The sequence below is a fragment of the Diuraphis noxia genome, unplaced genomic scaffold (assembly GCF_037042655.1).
Source record: "Diuraphis noxia isolate RWA-SAM2 unplaced genomic scaffold, SU_Dnox_SAM2 contig0003, whole genome shotgun sequence".
NCBI classification, from domain to species: Eukaryota; Metazoa; Arthropoda; class Insecta; order Hemiptera; family Aphididae; genus Diuraphis; species Diuraphis noxia.
The window spans coordinates 61,764,269-61,783,326 of NW_028301713.1; the positions used below are offsets into that span (position 1 = coordinate 61,764,269).

The 19,058-nt window shown below is 27.9% G+C and overlaps 2 protein-coding genes across 12 annotated transcripts; one reads left to right on the forward strand and one right to left on the reverse strand.

Annotated features, from left to right (window-relative positions):
* Positions 1 to 3,362: 3,362 nt before the first annotated feature.
* On the reverse strand, positions 3,363 to 7,728 carry Orc4 (origin recognition complex subunit 4). 7 transcript variants are annotated; one of them, XM_015511155.2, is made up of 9 exons: positions 7,331 to 7,488; positions 7,079 to 7,274; positions 6,523 to 6,705; positions 5,819 to 5,978; positions 4,559 to 4,710; positions 4,199 to 4,498; positions 4,034 to 4,142; positions 3,799 to 3,977; positions 3,363 to 3,734 (listed from the first exon to the last, which is right to left on the reverse strand). In XM_015511155.2, the coding sequence occupies exons 3-9, from the start codon at positions 6,700 to 6,702 to the stop codon at positions 3,567 to 3,569; spliced, it is 1,248 nt and encodes a 415-aa protein (XP_015366641.1). In that variant the 5' UTR covers positions 6,703 to 6,705; positions 7,079 to 7,274; positions 7,331 to 7,488; the 3' UTR covers positions 3,363 to 3,566. The 7 variants fall into 7 exon arrangements, with proteins under 7 accessions (XP_015366641.1, XP_015366642.1, XP_015366644.1 ...); XM_015511156.2 differs by having other exon boundaries at positions 7,079 to 7,260; positions 7,331 to 7,486; XM_015511158.2 differs by having other exon boundaries at positions 7,079 to 7,221; positions 7,331 to 7,485.
* Positions 7,729 to 7,905: 177 nt separating this feature from the next.
* On the forward strand, positions 7,906 to 18,952 carry LOC107163640 (uncharacterized). 5 transcript variants are annotated; one of them, XM_015511148.2, is made up of 13 exons: positions 7,911 to 8,046; positions 9,868 to 9,928; positions 10,218 to 10,612; positions 12,754 to 12,973; positions 13,055 to 13,344; positions 13,806 to 13,981; positions 14,172 to 14,704; positions 14,956 to 15,148; positions 16,186 to 16,271; positions 16,331 to 16,445; positions 16,516 to 16,725; positions 16,797 to 16,882; positions 16,938 to 18,952. In XM_015511148.2, the coding sequence occupies exons 3-13, from the start codon at positions 10,402 to 10,404 to the stop codon at positions 17,098 to 17,100; spliced, it is 2,283 nt and encodes a 760-aa protein (XP_015366634.2). In that variant the 5' UTR covers positions 7,911 to 8,046; positions 9,868 to 9,928; positions 10,218 to 10,401; the 3' UTR covers positions 17,101 to 18,952. The 5 variants fall into 5 exon arrangements, with proteins under 5 accessions (XP_015366632.2, XP_015366637.2, XP_015366634.2 ...); XM_015511146.2 differs by lacking the exon at positions 9,868 to 9,928 and having other exon boundaries at positions 7,906 to 8,046; XM_015511151.2 differs by lacking the exon at positions 9,868 to 9,928 and having other exon boundaries at positions 7,906 to 8,046; positions 14,959 to 15,148.
* Positions 18,953 to 19,058: the final 106 nt, after the last annotated feature.

The window sequence follows — 19,058 nt, forward strand, 5'->3', positions numbered from 1 at the left end:
AACTTTTTTTAACTTTTTCATTGATTTGTTTTTGTAAATTACATTACAATGTGTGTTTTAAATAAATAATGGAATTAAATGTTAAAAAAATTTCAATATTGAATTATAGGTGTGTTTGCAGCACGGCACGACGTACTTTAAAATGGTTACATTTGTATGCTCTTTACGATTGGAAATCTGGGCACCGCATTCACGTAGGTATTTAATGTTTATCGCATAGATGTGATAATAGTAGAAAATTGATTGGGGTAATATATTCCCTTCATATGAATAAATCTGCTTTAAAAAAAATAAAAGCCTAATGAAGGGGCAAAAGCTATATAAATAATGATGTGAAATTTCAATGTTGAGTTTGTTTTAATCGCATAAGTCCACATTATAATATAAATCCTTGTATAATAGTGATTTATCGTTTGAAACCCCGTGAAGCCAAAAGAGTACATTTCTATTCGTTTTTAAGTATGATAGTTATAGAGCAGTGGTATTATTATAATTGTTGTATGCAAGTTTGTCATTCCCATTATATTTTTGTAAATTATTATGATTGGTACGTTTTTGAAACTAATTCAAATGGCTTCCTTTCTTTTATTCAAAATGTTTGTTTTGCGTTTTTACCTTAATTTTTAGTTTGTTTTCCTCGATTATTTAGAAAAGTATTAAGACGTATTTTACTTTTGATCCCCCCAAAGTACCAACTAGATTCACTTTCTGATCGAACGAGGTACTGAAGTCAAAAATCGAAGCATTTTTACTGCCCCAAAACGTGATGACAGACACAAAAAAAAAAACACACATCATGGTAAAATCAATACATTCATCGCTCCGCGCCGAAATATAATTTTCAGAATACCATAGAACATGCAAGATCCGTGATTTCAGTATAATTACTATAAAAATATATTTTTAAGTTCAAATTTGGACAAAATTAGACCTTAATTTAATACCAATGAGAAGGAAGACGTGTGTGTCCAAACCGGAGGCGGGAGAACGATGTTATGCATTTACGAGAAAGATGGAGGTTATGAAAATGAAACCATGGTAGTGTTGGTATGGTTGAAGATATCATTCTGTACCTGGTGGCAAAGTAAGGAGGGAGTGTTTAACCCAAAGATCAGACGTACCAATAGTATTGGTCCAATACCTATTGTTTTATGGATGTACATGACATTCCGTGAGAATTGGGTCAATTGGGATAAAATCAGACCATGGAATTTTCGTACTTGAAAGGCATCTGAGGGAAGCAGAGGATTTGGCTAGTTTGTCAGTAAATTCGTTTCCCGCAATTCCAGTGTGGCCTAGCTGGTACCCATATGAATTGAATGTCCGAGCCAGATTCCGTAAGGGAGAATAAAATATGTCTGATAGTGATTATGAGAGGAGAGAGATGTGATTTGAAAACGTTAGGGGAGAGGGCTTGAAGACAGAACAGAGAGTCGGTGGCGATGAGATATTTATTTGGAGGTAAGGATGAGATTGTGTTGAGTGCTTCAATTATAGCGAAGCATTCAGCTGTGAAAGAGGATGCGGTGGGAGTGGGAGGTAGATTGTTAGAGAAGGAAATATGAAACTGCGGGATACAAAAAGAATGGGGGAAATAGGTTTAGGAGTTAAGTATGGTGAGTGGAAAATTTCCAAGAGATGAAAATGAAAAATGTTTCAAGATGTATTGTAAACTAATTATTAAAGTTTAATAAATCAAAATGATTTGACATGGGGAACATAGAAGCCACAGTTAAATGCATATTAAGAAGCAAAATATAAAAATATAACAGTCAACTTAAACAATTCACTTTCAGATTAGGCTGCATTCTCCAGTATATATTTCTTTTTTGATTTTTGCAACGCATTTTCCGACTATGGGCAAAATCATTATTCTCCTCCCTATTTGGATTTTATTTGTTAACCTAGTTAATTATTTCAACTTTTAATAGCTATCTTATAGTTAAGGTGGCCGCTGAATAATGATTAATTATTGAACTCATATAGATTATCATTTTTTGGGTTAAGAATAATTTTAATAACTTTACAAATTATCAAGATTATTATTTTTAGGAAAATTACAAATATATTGTTACTATATGTTTCAATATAATTTAATATAAAAAATGTTCATAGGCTTGTGCATAGGTAGGGCTGATCGGGCTTTAGTCCCAACTGAGCTTTTTTTTATACTTGGGTGGGTACTTATTCGGTGCCTTATGAAGTTATGACTAAAAATAGGTATAGCTCTTTAGTTTTTGAACATTTGTGTTTACCCGAGAGACTATATAGAAATTAGAAAGTAAAAAGTCATTATAGCCTTAGAAAATTGTTAACAAAATAAATCAAAATCATACTAACACGATTAATGTAATTAGTTACATAAATATGAGTGAATTGAAAATAATATAGAAATTCCTGATATAAAAACATTAAATTATTGTAATGAGAGGACGTGATAGTGTGATACCCGTATGTGCTGTCTCCGTCTTATAAGTGCATAATATTATAGTAATTTTTTACATTCAGCAGAACACGTGTAGCTCTGTTAATTTAAAATTTAGAGTGAACTGATTGATCTCTTATAAAGTTTAAAGGTAACAATATTATTGAGGGTTTTTTATTATATTTAAATTTTAAAGCGAGTTATGAGTATTTTAAAAGTGTGAATTGTTTGTGTATCTTAAAATACTCATAACTTGCTTTAAAATTAAAATATAATAAAAAACTCAAGAGAAGCCCTCGATAATAATTTTACCTTTAATCTTCATAAGAAGTCAATCCACTTTAAATTTTAAACTTACAGAACTATACGTATTTTGTAAAAATTGCTGTTATGCAGTTGTAAGACGGAGACAACGCATGAGGGTATACCTGACTCAGAGGGGTGTACACAGACCTATGAATCAATGTAGGTAGCATTTAACAACAACTTTTTGCTATTATCGTTGATTTTTAAAAAGTATAAGACTTCTTTACTTTATAACCATAAAGTACCAATAAGATCTGATTTTTTTATGGGAAACCACATTTCATCAATGTTGAAAATTATTGGTGTATGAGTACAACTGGTAAAAGGTAAAATACAAGAATTATTGTAAAAGAAAATATATAATATTTTTTAAATGAATAACGAGTATATTTATTAAGTTTGGTGAATTAAGTGACAGTCTTAACTATCTAGAAATTAATTAAAAACAAAACACACAGTATCAAAAAAATTGGATTAACCTCATTGTTTTATTTGTTTTAAATTTAATAGTTTATCATATTTTTATGTTAGTTGGTTATTAGATAAAAGATATCATAGTTTAATAACAAAGTTGAATTAGTTTTTAGTGGTATCCTTTTAACATATTCAAATATCTAAATGACACTGTCAGTTACAAATATAATGGCCATTCTTTATTTAATGTTTAACAATAAAATAAACTTATAGTTAAATACTTATAATTACTGATAGTAATAATAAAACCATTAAAACATTTCAATATACATTCATCCAATAATTAATTTCTACTAAAGAATCATATGTATTTACTGAGCAGCATATTACATACATTTACAATAAAAAATTATTTACTTATTTAAATTATATTACTATCTATCCATTGCAAAATAACTGGAGGTAGTCTGAAATATATATTAGAAGCTGTCTTCACTTTATCCAGATTCACTGAACACTTGTATAGCCGATATTCTCTTAAAACATTTTTATTTTCTATAACTACTGCAGGTAGTATTAATTGCATTACCTAAATTTATAAACATGATTGAATAACATATTTATAGAAAATATAAAATATAAATAAAACTAACAGATATTCTTTCAAAAGCTTTTATAATAACTTGTCTTTTTGTTACAAGTAATGTAGAATTTCGTGATGCAAATTTACAATAACGGTCATAAATCATTTCAAAATTAAATGGTTCTTGATCATAGATTTCTGAGTGATGGCAAATTGAAATCACTAAACAAAGTTCGAGAACTGATAGCCCTGTGAAAAAAGACTCATAATATGTTTTTTAATCTTAATGTGGTAAAAATAATTACCTAATAAATTGACAAGAATCATATCTTTTTTAAATAATGTAGAATAGGTATTTGTTAAATTTTCAACAGTCAATATTCTATCATTTGATAAATTTGAAAGTGACATAAACTAAAAAAAATTACACATTAAACTTTTCAATAAAACTTAATAATTTTGATACCTACAATTAGCTGATTAAATTTTGCACTGTTGTTGCTTGATTTTAAAAGATCCTTAATCAAATTTTGTATTCTTACATCTGATATTAATGATTCAATATTATTGTTCCAGTTTTTCAAAACATCGGCTTTTAAATTACAATGTTTGTTGATTGTAAGATAATGTTTAAATCTTTCTAATAATTGACTAGTTTCAGATAGAGGTTTCAACATCATTATGTTATGGGAAAACCTAGATTTGACTCGTTTTTCAAGTAATTCAATAACATCAATACGTGATGTTAAGCCAATAATACACAATGGATTCTAAAATACAGAAAAATATTTTAAATACTACATTTATATCTATATCATTAAGTAATTTACCTGTTGAGATTGAACAGAATCAAACAAATTATACAATAATGTTTGATTAGTATGAGAACAAAACATATCAAATTGATCTAATACCATAATAATTGATTTTGAAGCTGTTTTGTTTCCTGCACGGAAGCTCTCCAATAAAAAACTAATATTATCTACAAAAATCATCGATATTAGAATTATAGCATTACTTAAAAGTTAAATTGTTTGATTTAAATAATAAAAAATTAAAATTTGAGGTTAAAAAAATACAAGTACTGACTAGAAAAGGTAATTTACACTAAATTGAGGCACATCAGTTTGATTATATTTTATATAAAATTTAACAAGTTTTTTAGAATACATTTTATTACATTGTGGCAATAACACGGTTGTTATTATAGCAGAGGAAGTCTGTGGATTTATTTTTTATTAAGGAAAGAATTGATGGTAAAGTTAACTGGGGCTTGAAACAACGTCAAATTGCACATTAAATTTTAATAAATATTATTTTTATCGAGGAATATAGCTTTAAAATTGAAATTAATAAAATTTCTTTTGAGTTTGGGGTTATAATGGTAAGGTATTAAGAGAACATGATACCCTCATGATGTGTTGTCTCTGTCTAACAAGTGTGTAACATACCAAATTTTACGCTCAGCAGATCATGTTTAGCTGTTAGTTTAAAAATTAGAGTGGATTGACCTTTAATAAAATTTAAAGATAAAAATATTATTTCGACGACCTCATGGGCTTTTTACTTTATTTTAATTTTGAAGTGAGTTACAAGTTTTTTAAAATTATAAATTTTTTAACATTTTAAAATATAACTCTTATAACTTGCTTCAAAATCAAAATATAGTAAAAAGCCATTGAGGTTGTCGAAATAATATTTTTACCTTTAAATTTTATAAAAGGTGAATCAACTCTAATTTATAAACCAACAGAGCTAAACGTGATCTGATGAGTGTTAAATTTGCTATGTTACACACTTGTAAGACTGAGACAACACATGCAGGTTTCACATCCTCTTAGATAACATTTTAGTTAATGTCTTATTGATACTTGGTCTCATACAAGAGTTACCTAAGTCAACAATTGAATTTTATTAGGTTTAGACTACACCCTTTGGTTTTCATCAATTTACCCAGTCAGATTTTGTTTCTGATCATCAGCCATGTACATAACTACATTATCTGAGGTTTTTCTTGAATAAGATAGAGAATAGGCATGTTTATCAATACAGCAATGGCTAATGTTGAAAATATTTTTAAAAATACAAACCAGCATAAGATCCTTCAGCAAAAGTCCCATCCAAATTTTCCATTTGGAGTTGTTGTATAATACTTTTAAGTGCTAAATTATCATCAGTATGAATGAGACCGTTTAATAATACAAGTGTATGTGAATCAGGTGAAAGAGATTTAATAACCGAGTCCATTAACTATAAATGTAAATTTAAATTCATAAATGAATATGTGCAATATGTACGATTGTATTTTAATAAATTAAGAAACTTATGTAATTAGTTATACTAAAAACGATAGTGAAGTCAGAATTAGTCGGTTAAACTGAGTTTTGAAGTTATAGCCTAATGATGTTTCAAATTCTATGATTTTTAATTTTTATATACTTTTACAAGGTTCTATTTTGCTTAACTCACTTTTAATAGTCTTTATCATATTATTATATTATATATATTTTGATTGATAAATTATATTATAACTTATAAGTTATGACCATATGATTAATGATTTTATGTAATAAGTTCTAATTCAAAACTGTATTTATTGATACAAAATGCTACAGTATTTATTGATCAATTGCTCAGGTAAAAGCAATTATAATTAATTAAACAACAGTACACTATTAGCCAGGTGCCATTACTAAATTTTCAACAGCCATAACTTTTAACTAAATCCTAACTTCACCATCGTGACAAAATAATAACAAAATTATTATATAATATTTTAATAGAAAAAACACACCATTGATTTTCCACATCCACGAGGTCCAAGAATAATCGCTGAGTCACTTTCTCCAAAATCAGTAGTTTTTTTAATAATCTGTAAGAGTTCATTTTGTTCTTTGTCAAATCCATATAGTTGGTCATTCAAAATAAGTTTTTTTTTTATATTCTGAATACAAAAATCAAAATTGATTCCCATAGTCTAAAAATAAATTTGATTTAATGTTAGGGCAAACAGAATTATTGCAAAAATTAATATAGGTAGATTGTGATTTAATAAGCATGCAACAATTAGTAACATAGACAAAATATATAATAATAATAAAATTAGGTTGATTTGGTAAATATAATAGATCGAGACAATAACAACAAATGTAAGTACCTAAAGCATATTCTTAAGAATATAGATAATTTATTTAACTGTACTGAGTACCTAGGCTACTTTCAATCTTTTAAAATGTTTGAAAAATATTCTTTCAACTAAATGCTTAAAAATATACCTCTGTACCTATTGAGAATTTAACGAAATTACTAACTTAACAGAATAAATAAATAGGTAAGTGGTTGTTAATTACTCTTTTCTACAACGCCTGATTTTGTTTACAATAAACAGCAGTAGATAGAGAAATGTATATTTATGTTCAAGATGTCTAATTCTTAATAGACGTCCAGGAATCGGTGTCTGTGGTCGCAGATAAAATATTGATGAACCGCAGTACTGCAACAGTATCTCTATATATCAGAGAACGACCTATGACTAGTGAGTATAAACTAAATAAAAAATTATAAATAGAGGAATATTGCGAGAACGTACGAAATTAACTTACAGTGAAAGCTTAAAGACTGAACTAGGACTAGCGTACAGCGTACTAACTAGTAACTAGTAAGTACTAAGTAGTAAACTAGCAAGTATGGTAACTACTGAAAAAATGTAATAAAAAATTATATAGTGATGAAGGAAGAAGAGAGGACCGTTTAAAACCATAGACAGATAAGGGAAAGTTTGGCGGTAAAATAAACGGATGAGGCATTGATAATGTGCAGAGATTGCTGTTATCACTTATCGGTGAAAGGCAACCTACCAGCCAGTTCCAGTCATTGTTGGCGGCACTGGGTTCACACGTCCATATGGTATTACGCAAAATGGCGTTTCCACGATACGCCATACGCATAGTACGCGTACTACACCGACCGTGCTACGTTCGCGTTCGGTAGTTCGGTACATCGGTGCCCCAACACACCCGATTACCACTGCGGTCGGATTCCCACATCATCAGTCGTGCTTCTGGCTGGTGTTGTTTTTTTTCCTGCGTTCGTGAAATGTTATTTTGTTTTTCTTGACAAAAACAGATAAAAAATGAGCCATACCAATAAGTTAAAAATTATCTCTTCTTGAATTCGGTCGGTCCTATCTGCACCGCACTCTCTTTCTCTCTCACTCTCTCTGTCATTATCTTTCTTTTGTTTTTCAACACCAACAATACACACACGGAAGCGATCGGGCTGCCGTATTCCACAGGATGGACGCGGACGTGTCGAAAAGGTAAAATAGATAATACCTAATCGTTGTTGCGTCAGTTGGACGGAACTGAATCGAAAAACCAGGACGAACAAGCGCGTCGCTGTTGTGTTCGAATTGCGCTACACGTATCGCCTGGGATTTCGTAACCATCGGGATCGAGGGTAAAAATATTATAATTCGCCGTTCCCCGACAGACGGATGCGTAACTACATTAACGGTAATCATCGCAGTCTGTCGTCGTTTTGGCGGACGCGACACTTGCGATTCTGCTTTTCCGCCGTCATGTTCGTTGTAGATTGTCGCCCCGTTCAAACTTCCTGAGCGACGCTTTATTATTTTTTTGTCACCCCTTTCCTTCACAACGACAGTCACTTGTTGTTGCTCATCGAAAATCTCCGTTTTATTCTCTTCATACACTTGTCTTGTGTCCCACAATAACTGCTTAACTACGACAACATAATGTCAAGGTATGTTAATGCATTTTAATTAATAAATTGCCTATATTTCTGAATGCCTACATACTTTGTTTTTACTAATTTGTCCATATATTTTTTTAATATTTATAATTCATTTTTAAAAGTAGTACAATGTTAGTACATCAAATGATCAAATATTCTACCCCAAATCCTACTTACATCATACAATATGTACAAAATATTCTTATCAAATGGAATTTTTGCATACAAGTGTAGACATAGATATTATACTGTACCTATGCATTGTTCCACTTGTGTTAGTATGCAGATTATTATACGTTTGAAATTGGAGTTGTAGCTTACTGATTTTAAAATTGTAAGATAATTTTTATTTCATATTTTTATCTTGTTTGTAATTATTGCACCTATTTTATATTTATTTGTTCAACTTCTAAAAAATATTGTGTATTACGTAGTGGTGGGCATATCAGGATTTTAAAAATCTCAATTATTAAGATTTTGAAAATTTGGATTTCACTGAGTATCTGAAATATTCAACTTGAATTTGGTGTTCAATGACTCATTTTTATATACTATTAATATTTTAATTCTATAACATGAATTTCTGACATAGATATACCAAATTTCAAACACATTTTAAGCACCAGTGATATAAAACTTTAGTATTCATTTATTATTAAATTCTCAATATAATAAAATAAAATAATTAATTTTACCATACATTAAAAATAATTTGTCTTAAATTGCATAAAAAGCAAATCTAGATAATTTAGGAAATCCTGATAAGAATTTGATTCAACCCAGTTTTGGATATTCAGATAATTTAGATGTTCAGATTTCATGCCCATCCCTAGTTTTATGTATGTAATTTATCATTCATTAAATATTGCCATCTATGAATATTTTTGTTTAAATATTAATTGAACTTGTAGCCAATATTGCTTTAGAAATATTTACGTATTTTATAAATATAAAATATCCTATTAATGAATTACAGCTATGAGTAAACAAAATAAGTCGTGTAACCACAAATTATTATTCAAATAGGTACCAATGTAAAATAAGTAAATTATCTATCAGCTTCTACTGAATGAATTTAAAATGTAATTTTTTCTCTTTTTATTATTGATAATAATTATTTAATACAAATATACTGCAATAGACTGTGATAATACTTTAAATTAAAATTTAACAAAGCAATTTTTATTACATTATCTAATTAAATATATTATTAAAAATAGTTTTTTTGGGGTATTAAGTTGTATTATAACTCATTTGATACTTGTGTCTAAAATTTATTAATTTTATCGAGTAAAATTATGACATGTTCCCACATTATATTTTATTAGCATTAAGAATGTTGTATTATTGATTTATTTTGAAGTAAATAATCAACTATCAACAGGTGGCATGAAGTTTGTTGATGAGATTATGTATTTAAAGCTCTCCTCAGTATTTTCCAATAGGTAGGTACTTATTCTTTCAAAAAGTCTTATATATGATATACTATATGATTTTTGTTAGGTATATCTAAAAATGTATACTTGTAGGATAAAAAAAGGTTTAGAGCTAAGTATAGATAAAACTTAAGAATCTTGTGAAATAGTATTCATTTGTTTTATATTAAATGTAGTCATTAATATTAATTATTATGCTTTTAAGCATTATGCATAAGAAAATATTTTAACGCTTTGAAGCACCGATTTTATAATTTTAAATGAGTTTTATTTCTAATTATTGTTGTTTTGTTTCTAGGGTGAAATGAATTGGTGATGAGTTTCCTGACCCGGTTTTTAACATTTTGTGATAATTTCTAAAATTCTTGAATGAATTGTTGTCTTTGAAGCTTAATTTTCAATCCTAGAAGACCTTTTTGTTTTTAATTTCCATTTAATCAATTAAGTATCCCTTGTCCTGTCTGCTCAATTCATTTTTATCAATGGCAGACCAGTTGAGTGAAACTAGTACTGCAACCACTGATCACGGCGATAATTGGCCAAACACAAAATTACCAGCAGATAGTGATGTTCCTGATGATGTTTCTAATGGCCAAGAAACCCATAGTTTTGCTGATATATTAAGCACTGCATTCACGGCCACTGGACCTGTGCCAAGCCCACCAGCAGATACAGAATCAAATATGCAGTTAGGTAAGTAAAAATTTGTTTTCTATGATTTTCATTATCAAATTATTTTATTTTATCGTTTGATGTCATATCTGCATAATATGTCTTATTTACACTTCATATATTAACATGTACGTTCAATAGTTATATTGTACCTAACCTATATTGTATTGTTAGCTTAAATATTAGAGTGGCCTATTATTAAACATAAATATAAGATCAATATCTGAGTTCCCTCGTTGTTTTTTTTTATATATATATGTTAATAGAGAATCAAAGCTCACATATGTTTTAAACAAATATGTGGTTGTAAATTACACATATTTTGGAATGTCTGATTTTAATTTTCAATAAACTATGTATGAATTTGTTGATAAAATATCCAGTTTTTTTAGGAAGTGGTTTTAAATTTTCAGTTTTAATGGACCTTAAAATTAAGATATCTTTTTCAAAAACCTTCATAAAATTATGTAGTATATTTTATTTATCTTGAGGACATCTGATTTTAAATTAAAAAAGCGATTCCTAAAGAGCTTAATCTAAAAATCTATTAATTAAATCATTTATGAAATTCAGACTTCAGGAAATGTGTCTAATTTACTACCGCTTTTAGTAATTACCGTAGTTATGTAAACAAGAATATATTTCATAATTTTTTTTGTGATGTGTTGACATACGCATTGAAAGTTCCCTGATGTGGCTGAGAGCAATTCTCATAAACATGCTAATGTTCATTTACTACTCACATATAGAGACAAATGTACATATCATATGCATTGTCTAATGTCTAAATATTAGTCTTAAAAACATGATGCCTTGGAGCCTCCTTAAGTGTATAAAATTCTCATAATTCATCTAAAAATTTAAATATTATAAAAACCAACTTTATAACACTGATAATGTTCTTACATTTAAGTTTAGTAAAAGGTCAATTATTTCTTATATTTAAGCTAATATCACAAAATTAGAATTTCTGGGTATACATTTTAATATAATATTATGTATTAGTAATACAGAGACAATGCATATGGGTAGATGTTCTTTTAAGTTATACAGTTAAAGGACATATCTATCTCGACCATTTTGTATCATAAGAGATATATTTCCCAGTGTTCATTTTATGTAAATACAGTTATTTGTGCTGTCCACATTCATATACTAAATTAATAATCATACATAAGTTGTTATATTTCCTTGCAGTTATGTATTCTATTATTACTGTTATAGTTATAATGTACTTAAAAAAGATCTGGGAGAAAGTATTTTAAATTCAATAAATTCAGATAATATGTAGATAATGATTATTCAATGTAGAGTAATACCTGTCAATAAAAAGTGTTATATTCAATTTCTAGAAATAGATATTGTTAGATTTAAGGATACCTATTGCATGGTTGTCAACATTTTCTCAGTTGATAATGTTTATTAAATTGTTTTGGTTTCATTTAATTATTTCTTGTTAACTGTTTAATTAACTTATTCAACAAGTTTGAAGTATGATGGCGACACATTATGTTAAACCATGTTCAATTGAAACAAATAGATACCTATAGCTATTCCAATTAAATTTATATATAACTAAATTTCAAATAATATATTTTCTTTGTTGATTAAATCCTAAATTATGACATAAACAATTCCTTAGACATGTTTAAAAGTGTGTTATAAAATTATTGGTATTAAGTTAAAAATCAAATCCTTTTTATAGTTTTTTGTATCATTTATTTAAGCTTTTGCTCTTAATATATGAATAATTTCTTAGTAAATATTTATATTTAAACAATTTGACTGCTAAATCAAAAAATGTAATAATAGTGTTATTGCTTTAGTCAGTGTTGGGAAAACAGAAAATAATATCCTGGTGTTCTATTCTGTGTTTCTTTATAATATAAATATGCATTCTATGTAATATTTTTACATATTAGTTATTACTTATAAATTATTATAATAGTATAAAAAACAATTAAAATTTTTGTGTTGACATATTTTACTGTAAACAGTGTAAACTCTTTGTCCAGTCCTATAAAATCTAGCGCAGGCACTGACTTTATAATGCATGTATGAGAGATTGTTTTAAATTATACTTTTATTGAAGTTCTTAATCATTATCCTAAAATAATTAAACTGGTATAAGATTATTAAAATTTATTATAACATTTTATTAGGAAATGAAATGGATTATGATCCATTATTTGCGGATGGGAGCGATTTAGAGACTGAAGATACACCACAAGAATTCTCTCCATTAAACTCTGATATATGGAGGTATGGAAATACTCTTATAGAAACACCTTGGTCTGTACCACGTACTGATGAATCATCCACTCGAACTGTTAACCATCCAGTTCCGTCTACTCCAACATCATCTGAAATGGGAAGAAAGAGGTACTTAAATTAAAATAAATAAATATGTATATTTAATCTCTAGTTTCTATTTAAAAATTTAAACTACTTATCTTTTGTTAGATCATTGCTTTCTGGTGATAACAACTTGCGAATGAAAACTGGTAAACCTGATACAAATCGTCCATTGACTTATCCCCGACATCAAATGTCTAACCGAATGTATAGACCACAACGTTACGGTCAAGATCAAATGTCTTCATCTGCATATACATCTATGAGTAATCATGGAGGAAATTTTAAGTACACCCACCGACCAAGCTCTCAGGTTCACACTACTACAGCTCCAAGTGATCATTCTATAGCAAGTTCTTCGAATCAAAATAGAATGATTAATCCTCAAACATCATCAAGTAAATTATGAGTTATTCAATATTGCCACTTATTATTTTTTAGTAGCATTGTTGTTAGTTTATTTGGTTATCAATCAGCTCATAGCTTACATTTTGATAAATAATTTATAAAGTATACAAAACTTGTATAGTGAAAATGGTGGAAAAATATTTAATTTTGCCCTTTTTGAACATTTTAAAGAAATATTAGCGTTTTTATGATTTATTTTTTATTAAACAGTTATTTTATCAGAATTGTATTTTTAGTTGAAAAAGATCTTCAATAATGTTTACATGTACCTAATAGTAGTAGTTTGGGTAGTATTTATAACTACATGTTACCAAAAGTAAGAGGATAATTTTTTTTTATTGGTCTATACTTTCATACCTAATTCTATTTTAAAATCTCTAGCTTGAAAAAAATTTGGCCCATGCTGTATAGTAGAATTTTTTTTCTTTTCTAATTAGTTTTTTTGATTTAGCTGAAGAATATGCAGTTTACGGTATGCATAATATTGGAGCTCCGCAATCAAGCCGTTTTAATAATGATCCCCGTAGAGCAGAATGGACAAATGTCATAGATGCTGATGATGATGAAGACAGTGGTATAGAATTAGTCACAGTAAACAATTTTCAACAACGAAATATAAATCAACTAGTAAGTTATTGTTATATCACTTAAAATCATTCTAATTTATTGATAGTACAATTTTATAGTGTACTTAAAAATGAAATTTGATTTATTTTTATTGTAAGTTTTTATGTTTTTATGGATTATAATTGTATCCATTAAGAAAAATATACTTATCTATTATTATGAGTACCTAAAATAATTAATATTTCAACAGCCAACAGGTCCACCCGTAGTAGATTTAACTCAAGAGTCTGAAGAAGTCAATGATCCTTTAATGAATCATTCAGGAAGAACACCACAAGCTGATATATCTATGGGCCACACAATGTTTAGTCGATACCCAATTATACAACCACAACGGCAGTATGTTGGTCATTCAGCTATGCGTTCCATGCCTGGTTATACTCAACAATATCCTCCTAATCCGTCCCCTCTGTATCGAAATGATGTTATTTTCATGGATCAACCTCCTCAAGCTCCTTGTGTACATACAGCTCACCCACCTCCTGGTACTCCAGGATGGCCACCTCCATGTAGTCAGTGTCATAATACATCTAGGGTTGTATTTGGAATGGGTGGAATGGGTAGTCACATACATCCGGCTCACCACCATCATCATGGCATGATGGCTACACATCCAATGACTCCATGTGTACCTTCAAATGTACCTTTATATCATCAAAGATTATGGTATAACCAGCATAGAATACAAGAAATGCAAAGAAGAAGGATGGATATGATGAATGGGTAAGTTAGTTTAATTGAATATGAAATGTTATCTTGAAATTAGTTTTAACATCTTACATTTTATTATCAATAGTTACTAAATTTATTTCAATTTTGGTCTTGTTTAGATTTTCTTTAAGTATATTAATTATTTTTGTTAGGTTACTAAATGATCTTGTTTAAAAACTAGCTTAATATTTTTGTATAAACTTCTATAAATAAAAAAAATAAATTATCTCTGCAAAACTAATCAAATTTTTTTATTTTTTTAGCAGTTCCGTACGATCACTAAGAAGTATACCACCAGTTTCATGCATGCAGGGATATCAACAACCACCACAACCAACACCAGTCCACCCATCTATCCAAGCAATCCATACAGTGTTGCCTCCCCCTCAACAACCAAATGTGTTCAGCCGGCCAGAAGTAATTACTTCACGTAGAATTGGTCCTACTGCTGTCATTGTAAGTAATAGTTATTCTTCCTATTTATGTATACTTGATATATATATATATATATATACATATATACAATATACATACATATAATAACAAATTACATCATAAATCCTAGTAATCATAACAGGTTATGATTAAATCTGGAGGTAAAGAGTGTTCCAGCAATAGTATATCTGGTGCATTATTTTTAGTAAATTTTTATATGTTCTTTTTTTTTTTTTTTTACGTAAGCTAATGTTTTCAACAGTGCCAAATTATACTAAGACTATGGGATCTAAGTAAAAATAATTCATTTTTACTGAAAACTGATTAAGACTTCGCCGATCATAACAAATTTTTCAATTAACTTCGTATTGAATTGAAAATTTAATTATTGGTGATTTATATTAAATTATAAAAGCTGTATGTATTTATATGCTCAAAGTCTTTAAATATGTAAAATCATATAAATTTAGTTAAATATGCTACATACATTATAGTATTTCAATTGTATGTAGGTATTGTGAAACTAATTTGTTTGGAATCTGAGTACGCACCTAATATTATTCATTGTATTTCCTAAGAAATATGTAAATGCGTGAAGTTATAGCTTTGTAATAACTAATTAAAAGTAATGACAATATAACTGTGTAAGTCAGAAAAAAATACAATTAGGAGAACCTAACACCTCTCTTCCCCCTCACTAGACATGGCTAGAAATCTCTTATTGTATAGTAATGAAAACAAAAATATTACAATATTACATGATATAGTTTATAATTAAAATATATACATAATATATTTTTTTATGAATTTATTTTGATTTAAAGATAGTGTGTTTAGTATGAAAAGTGAATCATTAATAGTTAATATAAAATAAATAAAATGCAAACCTTATAAAAATTTTTTTTTAAATTTAATTTCAAAGATGGGATGATTTTAAGGGTAACACTAAATAATTTTATCATTTTTTATCACTGAAATTTAAGTTCTTGTTTAACGTAACATCATTGATGTGATTATTTAGTTGTTACTTTATAATAATATTCTGTATCCATTTGTAGACTTTATCTCCTCCTACTGATGGAATAGAACAAGTACCTACATCTTCATTACAAACAGAAATTGTGGTTCAAAGTGGATCTACGAGGTATTTATTCAACTTTAATTACATTTTAAATACATGATAAAATATAAATTTTTTTTCAGTGATGGTGGTCATCCTCATATTCATCATTATTATAATTATCATCCTCCTGGGCCACCTGGTCGAATGCATCATGTTCGTATTAGTATTGGAGCGCCATCAGGAACTATTGTTAATGTAATGTGGAATAATTTTTTTTCAACTATATAATGTTAAATAATGTAAATACAAAATATTTTTAATACAGACAACTCCGGGCTCAACAATTCCATCACAGCCAGGTGCTGATATACCTCAGATTCCTCAACTAGGATCATTACCCATGTTAACACGACATTTATCTTATCGGTTAGAAGATTACCTACGATTAATGGAACAACGACGTATTCACATGATGAATCGTGGGGCTTCAAAAGACACAATTGAAAAGAATACATTTCCTCACAAATACAAACGTGTATGTATTTCAATTAATGTGATATTAATAAATATAGTTAAATATTTATGAATTATATGTTAATATAATAGATTAAGAGATCATCGGATGAAATGGAAGATAACACTGAGAAGTGTACCATTTGTCTTTCAGATTTTGAGGATACAGAGGATGTTAGGTATGAATTAAAAATAAAAATAAAATTATAGAATTATTTAACTGTTATTTTCTAGGCGTTTACCATGCATGCATTTATTTCACGTTGAGTGTATTGATCAATGGTTGTCGTCTAATAAACGATGTCCTATATGCCGTGTAGACATCGAGACTAAAGAAACTAAAGATGCTGCTTCTGGTTCACCTTTACCTGAAGTTCCATTCATTGTACCAACATGACAAGGAGAACTGGTGGTTTTACCACCAGCTAATTCGTGTTCAACCTCTTCCCGTTGAAATATGTGTAAGAGTGAGAGGGGGAGAATACATAATTGTTTTGCTGTAATAGTATTCCACTGCTAAATATTAAACTTTTAAAAGTTTTATTGTAACCATTTAATAAAATTTGTTACCCTCACCATACACTATAGGGTCTTGCGTGTGATAAAATTTGAAAGAAAATAAATCAGTCACACTAGTGTGCGCGAGCTTTTCCATTCATATATTGTGATAACTTTTTTTTTAGCAATTGTGCATGTTTTCGTTTTAGTAGAACTTTTAACTTATGTGTTTTATCTGTTGTGCAATTAGTTATCCTTACCCTGTCTCTAATAGAGTAATGGGCATTTTTTTTAAATGTTGAAGATTTTTAAAATTTGTGTCTTATACATTGTATTATAGATTTCCCACAAAAATAATACTTTTATTTTAAAATATTTACATACAACAAATACCTAACACTTTTGTTAATTTTAATATGAGAAAATGCATAGTTATTAGATTTATTTTTTAACTATTCATTTTATTTTAAAAAATTATTAGTCTCTTAATGTTATCTAAGAGTGCTTTTCTTTCAAACTTTGACAATATCAATTACCATTTATTTTTTACAACATTTGAATCAAGAAATCATTTTACTTTTGTTACTTGTTGGCAGTGTTAAACATTAAACTATTTTTAACTAATCGCTCATTACTATTACTGATTCATGTAGTCTTAGGTATCATTATTTATATAATTATGATAAGCATTTAATTTTAGTTTTTGTCCACGGGTCCCTTTATTTTCTGTAACAACTGCACGTATCAAGTATGGGAATAATGTGCAAAAAACATATCCGAGTTTTTTTTTAAATTCATTGTTTTTACTTGATAAACCTATTGTTATCAGAATTAATATGTTGTGGTCGTGAGTAGCTATTATGTTGTTTGTAGTGATATATATTTACATATATATATGAATAATTATTATATAACATATTTTAGTTTTAGATATTATTTATACTATTATTTTATTATTATTTTGTATTTTTAATTAATTGTGTCACACTTATCGAATTTACCTATACCCTAAGTACCTGCAATACAAATTATTTAAAAATAAATAAATGTTGAGTATCAAGTTTAACTTTTTAGTATCGGTCGCTTAATATAAAATAATCTTTGGATATATAATATATATATATATATAGTTTAACATATATTTTTGTCATTATAATGGATCATCGTGAATAATTTCTTAATAGATTTTTATCAGAAAATATTTGTAACATGCATACTGCATAATATACTAATATGTATAGTAACTTTTCTTTCAATTAAATTACCAATAAAATTATCGAAATATTTCTACTATTACCATAACGTGCTCTTTAATATTTTAAGCTATGTTTGCATAACAAATTACAGTTAACTGTTTAGATATTTGACATTAAGAAAATAAAAAATACTATTTTCTATTCAGAGTAAAATAATTGTCGTTTACTATACTACTGCTGTTTCTCGTCTTTTTTAATTGATCTCTTTAGTTTTAAGCACTTTTGGATTATATATTTTTGAAAAATAAAAAAATTAACTTGCAGCACAAAACCACATAATTATTGTCAACAAACCTTTCCCCTACCCAGACTAATTGTTTTATTTTTTGCCAAGTGAATTGTGATAATAATTGAAAACTTTAAAACGAAAATTGTATGTTTTATTTCTTATTATTATGTAACATTATTATTAATTTATTATGATAATTATTACCTCTTCCAGTTTCCATGTAAATTATGTTGCTTTATTATTATACATATTTTTTTTTTATTAGATATTTGTATGCATTTATTTTGTGTAACTGTATTGTTATATATTTATTTAAAAAAAAAAAAAAAAATGGAAAATCTATTAGATTTAAAAGTTGCCTACTTATGTGTG

Bases quoted from the DNA above. Each gene is read 5' to 3' on its own strand.
- Orc4 (XM_015511152.2), bottom strand. From the start codon at position 7,675: ATGCGTATGGCGTATCGTGGAAACGCCATTTTGCGTAATACCATATGG. The intron at 4,711-5,818 runs GTTTGTATTTTT...TGATTTTTGTAG, and splicing joins TGCTGAAGGATCTTATGCTG to ATAATATTAGTTTTTTATTG. The intron at 3,735-3,798 runs GTTAGTTTTATT...TTATAAATTTAG, and splicing joins AAGCTTTTGAAAGAATATCT to GTAATGCAATTAATACTACC.
- LOC107163640 (XM_015511146.2), top strand. From the start codon at position 10,402: ATGGCAGACCAGTTGAGTGAAACTAGTACTGCAACCACTGATCACGGC. The intron at 15,149-16,185 runs GTAAGTAATAGT...ATCCATTTGTAG, and splicing joins TTGGTCCTACTGCTGTCATT to ACTTTATCTCCTCCTACTGA. The intron at 16,726-16,796 runs GTATGTATTTCA...TTAATATAATAG, and splicing joins TTCCTCACAAATACAAACGT to ATTAAGAGATCATCGGATGA.